Genomic DNA, 9,153 nt, shown 5'->3' with positions numbered 1-9,153 from the left:
AAACCCGAGGAGGTGACTATGTTTGTTCCCGTGCAAGAAGCCGCGAACGAGTCACCTGCCATTCATATAGCGGTCAATGCTTCCCCGGTGGCTGGCGCGCACGTATACCCTCTGTATTGAGTCATCTCAGCGCGGCATTTTATTGGGTGATCAACACGATAAAACGCGGCTATACGCTCCAGTTCGCTCGCAGACCACCCCGCTTCGGCGGTGTGATTATGACAGAAGTGTCAGAACAGAGCGCCCCGCTGCTACGAGCAGAAATATCCTCTCTCCTGGCCAAACAAGCAGTAGAGATAGTGCCCGTGGAACGGAGAAATTCCGGTTTCTACAGCCGTTATTTTCTAGTTTCGAAAAAGGACGGAGGTATGCGCCCCATCTTAGACCTGAGATTACTGAACAAAGCGCTCGCGAAACGCACGTTCAAGATGATAACTGTGAAGCAGATCCTCGCGCACATTCAGCCCGACGATTACTTCATTGCAGTGGATCTAAAGGATGCTTACTTCCACATCCAGATAGCCCCACATCACAGGCGCTTCCTGCGTTTTGCATTCGAGGGTGTGGCGTACCAGTTCAAAGTGCTGCCATTTGGGCTCACTTTGGCTCCCCGTGTATTTACAATATGCATGAATACAGCACTCGCTCCCCTGAAGCTCAGTGGAATGCGCATACTGAACTTTCTCGAAGACTGGTTAGTCATCGCACGGTCAAGAAGCGCTCTCGAGAAACACAAACACAGACGCCTCGCCCATCTGACAGGTTTGGGGCTGTCTGTGAACATTCAGAAGAGCACACTGCAGCCGCGCCAATATATCACATTCCTGGGTATGATACTGGACTCGCGCTCTATGATCGCGAAGCTGTCAGAGCCGAGAATCCAGTCGATTCACAATACACTAGCCCTCTTCGTTCAATGCAGAGCTATCCCCTTAAGAACGTTTCAGAGGTTGCTCGGTCTGATGGCGGCCGCAGCCTCCGTCTGCAGACTGGGCTTGTTACACATGAGACTGCTTCAACACTGGTTACAGAGCCGAGTGAAGCCGCGGGCGTGGAGAGCGAGAACGGAACGCCTTATCATAACGCATTCCTGTCTCGAGACTCTGGCGCCTTGGTTCGGCATGACCATATTCGAGCAGGGTGCTGCTATGGGCAGAGTGGTCAGACTTGTAGTGGTCACTACGGATGCTTCACTATCAGGCTGGGGAGCCCTATGCGATGGCAGACCAGCTTTCGGTACGTGGACAGGGGACCAGACGCACTGGCATATAAACTGCTTGGAGATGGAAGCGGTTCATCTAGCGCTGCAGAGTTTCCTTCCGTTTGTGAAACACCGTCATGTTCTCATCAGAACGGACAACACAGCGGTGGTGGCATACATCAATCGCCAGGGAGGTTTGCGTTCGCGATCCCTGCAGGGATTAGTGAGACAGTTGCTGTTATGGACGGACAGGGTACTTCTGTCGATTCGAGCAGTGCACGTACCGGGCAGTTTGAATTGAGGCGCGGACGTGCTGTCCAGGGACGGCATTGTACACGGAGAATGGGGGCTCCATCCGCAAACGATAAATATGATCTGGAATCTGTTTGGCAAAGCGGAGATCGACTTCTTTGTGTCGCAAGAGAACGCCCACTGCCCTCTGTACTTCTCGCTGACAGCATCCCCCCTGGGGGGAGACGCGCTGTCGAGCCGCTGGCCAAAGGGACGGAAGTATGGTTTTCCCCCAGTCAAGTTAATGCCGCTGGTGCTGCAGAAGATCAGGGAGGAGAGATGTGCGTTGATCCTGGTAGCACCCAAATGGCCCAACCAGCCGTGGTTCCCGGAACTGGTGAACATATCACGGCTTCCCCCGTGGCGGATCCCGCCGAGAAGGGACCTCTTATCCCAGGCGAGGGGCACCATATGGCACCCCAACCCAGAGCTTTGGGATCTGCATGTGTGGCAGATCAGCGTGGAGTATATCAGCGAGTGCTGCAGACAATAGCAGAGGCTAGAGCCCCTTCGACGAGGCGTTTATACACTCTGAAGTGGAAAGTATTTGCTAACTGGTGTGTTGACAAAAATGAGGACCCCAGGAGTTGCGATATCTCCATTATTCTGACCTTCCTACAGGAACGTCTGGATGCTGGCAGTACCCCATCTACAGTGAAAGTCTACGTGGCCGCTATCGCCGTTTGTCGTGACTTGCTAGACGGCCATTCAGTGGGGAGGCACCCCCTGATAACGAGCTTTCTTCGGGGAGCTAGGCGGCTTAATCCACCCCGCCTTCGTCAGATGCCGGTCTGGGACCTGTCATTAGTGCTTAATGCGCTGTCCAACCCACCTTGTGAACCAGCTGAGTTTAGCGACCTTAAAGTGCTCTCATTTAAGACGGCGCTACTGCTCGCGCTAGCTTGCGGGAAACGAGTGGGAGACTTGCATGCCTTGTCAGTGAACAGCGCGTGTATGCAGTTTGGACCGGACGATTGTATGGTCAGACTTTTACCCAAACGCGGCTATTCGCCTAAAGTGCTCTCAACGCCGTTCAGAGCTCAGATAGTTACAATTCAACCATTTTTCCCCCAGAGGAGGACAGTAATTCAGTGTCTCAGAAGTGCACTTTGTGTCCCGTGCTGCCCTGCGTGCATACAGTATGTGAACAGAACTAGCCAGTTTCGAACTTCAGAGCAGCTTTTCGTCTGCTACGCGGGTGCCAAGAAGGGCAGCGCGCTGTCGAAGCAGAGGCTATCACACTGGATAGTGGAGGCTGTGCGACTAGCTTATGCTTCCCGGGGAACCGCCTGCCCAACCGGGGTGCACTTAGTCATTGGACTAAGCTATGGGCACGCCCTGCCTAGCGCGTGCACTAGCCGTGGTTTCTACCAGGTCAGCGTCAGTTATTTTTGTAATAGCTGCGGTTGAGGTATTCGTTCACTATCTAATGTGGTTCCTTTATTAAGCCCGCATTATAAGCCGGCAGTGTATTCCCAAGCACCAACATATTGCTGCATTTTCCCCATATCACACCAGTGTTGCTTATCTGGGTGCACTGGATTACGATGGTGTAAGAGCTGATTTGGCTCTGTGCCAAGAGGTGTTTAAACCAGGTCCGGTACCCGACCTAGAGCTAACGCGCTGTAAGAACTAGTGCTTATGCTCTTCTGTGGCTCGATGCGAGCTAGGCCGGACAGTATTTCCCACATGGCCGACCGACTCGATGAGGGAACGTCCCCGGTTACTCACGTAACCTTAGTTCCCTGAGAGGAGGGAACGAGACATTACGTAACCTGCCGTGTGGAAAACCTTCCAACCTCATTACTCTCGTTCAGTGGAAGATTCTGAGGGTTTTGGCACCCACCGTCACCTATATTGATGGCTGTCAGCCAATCAGGTGAGGGCGAGGGCGCCATTGGCTATTTGCAAGCAAAAGAGTTATTCAATCAGACTTCATAATTTCGAGGAAATGGATTTCCCCATATGTAATGTCTCGTTCCCTCCTCTCAGGGAACTAAGGTTACGTGAGTAACCGGGGACGTTTTCACGGCGCGTCATCAGACCGGAAGTCGGCCATGTTGGAGGCACTCCGCATCACAACAAAGCACTGGCACTGAAGTATATCCCAAAGTCGTTAAGGAAAATGGTTAATTATTGCCGTGTTTCAGGTTGTACTAATAAGACAGCTCGAGAATAATAGTGTGTGGTTTTTTGGGGTGTCAGATTGTACATGTGCATTTATATGATAGAATAAAATACTATGAAACTAATTCAGATAGTGTACAGTGTAGATAGCAAACTGGGAGTCTTTGAAATGAAAAAAAAAAATAATGATTGAGAGTCACTTGGCTACACCTTGAGTATCGCAATGATATCATACAGTTAAGTATAGGTTGATTAAAGACGTTATTGCATTACTTACTTTGCCCTTTACAATACAACGGTCGTCGATAACCTGGTACTGCATCTCCCTCACCCATCCACACACCATCTGGTTATAAGCCTCCAAACCCTTGTAGGATTTAAGGTCTTCCGCTGTGTATGGGCTCGGCGAGAAAACCAGGTAGTTGACTATATCGGGATATGCAACTGAAGGAAGAATCACCGGGTCGTCACGGATCCAAGAAGAGGGAGCTAACTCGTAAGGATCTGCACCGCCAATAAATCGTAATTTCTCGAAATAGCGCCTTTTCTTGTGGTCCAAGTCCTTCCCTATATGCCTTTGCATCTTGGGCACGTTTTGTTGAACTTTTCAGTTGTTTAGACATGGCTACATTCACTTAAAGTATCCAAAGCGCACTATACTCCATTGTACTCCGTTCAGTTTTTTACACCGAGTACCTCCACAATGGCCGCGCATCCGGGTTACCGCCCAGAACGTAACGTCGGTGAAAACCCTCTATTCTGGCCTCAGTGTTACTGGCCCGAGACTATGAGCCCCGCCCGGCCCGCTTTAAGCCCTGGCTCGCACTGACCTGACAGACACTGACCGCGGCTATTGTATTGTTTGTAGCACATTTGTTAACAGGTATAACGGTTTGTTCTCACAGACAGTACTTTGGGTTAAGACTGTTTGAAGGATGACATGCTAACATCACTGCTGAAGAACTACTACACTGCTACCTTCAATAAATTCTTCTCCCCACAAGAACTTTGGTCAAGCTTACTTATTTTATGTATTAGAGAAATCTAGTACATTGGCGAGCCACCCAAACTACTGCTCAGTCAAATACAGCAAAATCTAACAGCACTTTATGGGATAATTGCAATGATGGGAATGGAACAGTGATTGAAGAGTTAATGGAGATTAAAGACCTAGAATGTTTAAATGATGGAAGGGGTATAAGGATTAATGTCAAAACGGGCACAGAATCAGCTATTGATCTTACACTTGTATCAAATTCTCTTGCGGGGGTATGCTTATGGGATGTAAATAGAGAAATGATTATAGGAAGTGATCATTATCCTATAGTAGTGGAAGACCATGAAAGTGAAAGACCATCAGAAATATGAGCTTGAAAGAAGGACTTTAATAGAAAAAAAAAATAAATAAATGTGATTTATACTAGGGGATATTTTAGGGGATATTTTACAAAATAAATCTGGAAATAAATGTTATAGTTTTATTTTTCAGTATCTTAGAATAAATAATTTGTTTGAGAGGATATAAAATGTCATCTTGATCCACACTCCATACCAGTTGGTGGCGGTAATACAACATTTTGTTGCTTGTCAACAGCCAATAAAACCTTAAGAAGAAGAAAAAGAAGACCCTATGAGCCATATAGACAGTATAGCGAGCTGGGTAACACAGGGATAGCAAAGAGAATATAGAACACAATTTTGGAAATATTTATTATTTATTTAAAGGGTGGGGGAAGAGAGTTGGAAGTCTCCATTTTAGTTATAGTTTATCTCTTTTGTCTAGCTCCGGTTCACAGTAGGTGGCGGTAATTGACCATTGAAGTTGGATGCCAACCGCCGTTAAACATCAAAGAAGAAGAGGAAAAAGAAGCGAGCTGGGTACGTCATGACGCTGTGCGTTGCGGATGCGACGTCTATTCGTAGTGAACCATCCGCATTGTTGTTGGTTGCAGGCAAATAATCATATCGCCGTTCCTTGCCGGAAAGGAAACGACCCTGTGTTTGAATGGTAATCAAACCAAGCTTTTTTGTACTGATTATTAGTTCATAATTGTAGTCCTGTCGTCCGCTGTGGTTAAGCGTTTGCAGCATTCCAGATTTATTCATGCAGATTTAAATCGGTGGTCCTTGGATGAGAACATTGTGTACGGAATAACTGCAGGCCACCTCGCCAGAAAGCTGCTCCTTTCTTTATTCAGCAGATCAGAGGTAAAATGATCGATAATAAAATAACGTCATTGTTTTGCGATTTGCACCTTTTTTATAATGCCTGGGAATATAAAGAGAAAAGATTTGAAAACATCGCAAACTGCCTAACGTTACATGGGCAGTATTTTAGGGGATAGGCGAACCCTAAAACTCTGATGTGATGTAGAAAAACTGTTTCGATTTGAATGTTTTTGATACACGTTAAATGGTTAAAATGTTTTGAATTGTACGTCCGAATGGTGTCTCTGATCTCTCCTGTTTCATCCCGAAAATGCGACCTATTTGCGCCTACGCTGCTATAGTAATCCATGCTATCACGTAGTAACCTAATAATACCTTGGTAAAACTGTAGTTGAAGTAGAAATACTCTGGGCTTTTAGTGCCGTTGTATACATCAATACCAAAGCAACATACATTGCATCATTTTACCATGGTAACATTAATTTTTGAATATCTTTATCCATTGTGATATGGATTATTTAGATTCAGTCATGTAAAACAGCATGGTTTAATTTTTGTGGAATGAATCAACATATAATAAAAATGCACTGTTGTATTATAAATAACACTGGTTATGTTTTATTTTCAGCTTTGTAAGAATCCTCAATGAAAAGAAAATATCTGCCTCACAAAGTATTCTCCCCTCAGCGCCTACCTTCCCCTATCAAACTTTTCTCAAACCGTAAGACACTGACTTACGCCCAGGCCCAGACGATGGTTGAACTAGAAGTTAATGGCCGGATGCACCGGTTCAGCATCTTTGACAAGCTCTACATCATCACGGATGAGGATCCCATTGCACAGGAATTTGTGGAGTGTACCAGCAATAAGGAGAATGCTGAAAAACACCAGCAGGTCCTGGTACATTCTGCAAACCTCAGAAACAACCAGCATAAAAAGAGCACTGCTGTTACCCCACAGAATGCTTTAGTGCAAGGCAGAACTCTTCCCGAGCCCAAATTCCGCACAGTGGATTACAGTCTCCCCGCAATCCCACGCAGACCTTCTACATACTACAAATTTGAGGAGAAAACTTCAGAAGAGCTGAATGAGGAGGTGGAATATGATATGGACGAAGAGGACTATGCCTGGCTTGAGCTGGTCAATAAGAAAAGAAAGAATGAAGGTCTTAACCCTGTTTGCCCTAATTCCTTTGAGTTCCTTCTTGACCGTTTTGAAAAAGAATCATTTTTAGAGAGTCAGGGCCAACAGAATCTACAGTTCTTAATTGATGAAGATGCTGTTTGCTGCATATGCATGGATGGAGATTGCATGGACAGCAATGCCATCCTGTTCTGCGATATGTGCAATCTAGCTGTTCACCAGGATTGTTATGGTGTTCCATATATTCCAGAGGGACAGTGGCTTTGCCGACATTGTCTGCAGTCCCCAACACAACCTGCTAACTGCATCCTCTGCCCTAACAAGGGAGGAGCGGTCAAAAAGACAGAAGATGACCAATGGGGTCATGTTGTTTGTGCATTATGGGTTCCCGAGGTTGGGTTTTCCAACATGGTCTTCATTGAGCCTATTGATGGTGTTTCAAATATTCCGCCAGCTCGATGGAAGCTTACCTGCTACCTCTGTAAAGAAAAAGGTGTTGGGGCTTGTATCCAGTGCCACAAAGCGAACTGCTACACTGCGTTTCATGTCAGCTGTGCACAGAAGGCTGGTCTCTTTATGAAGATGGAGCCTATTAAAGAGTTGACTGACTCAGATGTACCCACTTTTTCTGTGAAAAAGACAGCCTACTGTGGGGCCCACACCCCAAATGGCTCCGTTAAAAGACCGCTTACAATTTATAATGAAACTAAGACAAATGACAGACTTTGTCAGTCAGTGGACAAAAAGAACAGTAGGACAAGATTAAAAAAACAGAAGAGACTTAAAGACAACAAGGTGGAATTTGTAGGCCCAGTTCCAAATGCATCTGTACCCAGTTTTTCACCTGAAAGGTTTGTACGAATCTTTGATTTGACAAAAGCTGGTGAGATATTGGACTCTTTTAAGCCATTTCAGTGCAAATAATCAAGACTTTTCATTTCATTGTATACTGTTATATTCTCCTACAGGTTAAACACAATCCTCAATCAAGTTTCTTTACAGAAGAAGAAGGCATTTGGCGAACTTGTATTGAAGTATTGGATGCTTAAAAGACTTTCAAGGAATGGAGTGCCACTCAACAGACGCCTCCAAGCTAGCCTACATTTCCAGAAAAACACACAGCCGGTAAGTAGTCAAACCAAAATTTATTCAGACACCTTCAAACTTTCTCACAGTTTATTTGCTATAGTTTAGAAAATGGCAATAAAATATGACAAGAACTCAGAGTTAAACTTTGTCAAAACAAATCTTGATAATGTCAAATTGTAATCAATTACATAGAAAGGTATGTAATGGATTACAATCACCCAAAAATTATTCAGCCTTTAAATTTAATTACTCAATTAGATACTACCAATTAAGGTCAACCAATTACCAAGCAGAGCTTAATTTTGTTCCGTCTGTGGTGTAAAAAGGGGGCACTAGCAATTAAAGAAACAACACTTCAGCAAAATGTGGTCAGGTCAATGGTAGAGTTGTTCCGATTCTGATACTAGTATCGAAATATCACCGATACCACAACAAATTCTGGAATCGGCGAGTATACGAACCCATATACCGACCCGATACCATTTTCAAGACTTAGTTATGAACACTAGCTTTGCCTAACCGCTGCACGGTTCTTCTTCGAAGAAGAAATGAAAGCACGTTAGCAGCACTGATCTATATATGACTAGATCGCTCATCGCGTTCTAAACTGCCAACAGACAGTGAAGCCGCTTCTATATTATAGATGGTTAGCAGTATGTCCGCTGTTTAGGATTATTTCAGAAGTACTGCCACTTCACTACCAAGTCGGTGCTGAAAATTTTAAATTGTGATGATACCAGCGTCTCTGTAGTACCTGTAGTAAGTTACTGACTCCCGAGTATATTCGGTTCCCGCAGCTGCGTTCAAGCGCAGGGCTCCAGACTTTAGCCGAATATATATTAGTGCCTGTGAATATTAAACTGCAAAATACTATTGAAATATTACTCCTATTGAAATATTACCATCTCTGTGGGTGACGGGCGCAGATGTGCGAGAGCTCGTGGTTTTGTAGTCTCTGCCGTGTGTCACTATATGAGGACACAAAAGCATAAACAGTCACTTCATGAGAATTTACAGTTTCATTTGAGAAAACTATCATATCATACACACAGACACTCAAAGATCTTCATGGCAACCCATCAAAATAAATGTTTGGTTTAACATGAGTAAATTGACAATATATTAAGCTACTG

General features: G+C 45.1%; 1 protein-coding gene across 6 annotated transcripts in view; it reads left to right on the top strand.

Moving 5' to 3' along the window:
- The first annotated feature begins 5,469 nt into the window (after positions 1-5,469).
- The window catches only part of brd1a (bromodomain containing 1a), a 62,531-nt gene continuing 58,847 nt past the window's right edge, over positions 5,470-9,153 (top strand). Inside the window, exons 1-4 of one of the 6 annotated variants that reach the window (XM_052555262.1) lie at positions 5,490-5,627; positions 5,716-5,827; positions 6,417-7,782; positions 7,900-8,056. In XM_052555262.1, the coding sequence (XP_052411222.1) occupies positions 6,434-7,782; positions 7,900-8,056 (1,506 nt within the window). In that variant the 5' untranslated portion in view covers positions 5,490-5,627; positions 5,716-5,827; positions 6,417-6,433. Of the gene's footprint in view, positions 5,828-6,416; positions 7,783-7,899; positions 8,057-9,153 lie in introns of all 6 variants that reach the window. The other 5 variants (XM_052555263.1, XM_052555261.1, XM_052555264.1 and 2 more) reach the window with 5 other exon arrangements.

The sequence above is a fragment of the Carassius gibelio genome, chromosome B4 (genome assembly GCF_023724105.1).
Source record: "Carassius gibelio isolate Cgi1373 ecotype wild population from Czech Republic chromosome B4, carGib1.2-hapl.c, whole genome shotgun sequence".
NCBI lineage: Eukaryota > Metazoa > Chordata > Actinopteri > Cypriniformes > Cyprinidae > Carassius > Carassius gibelio.
This window is presented reverse-complemented; position numbering and strand designations above follow the sequence as displayed.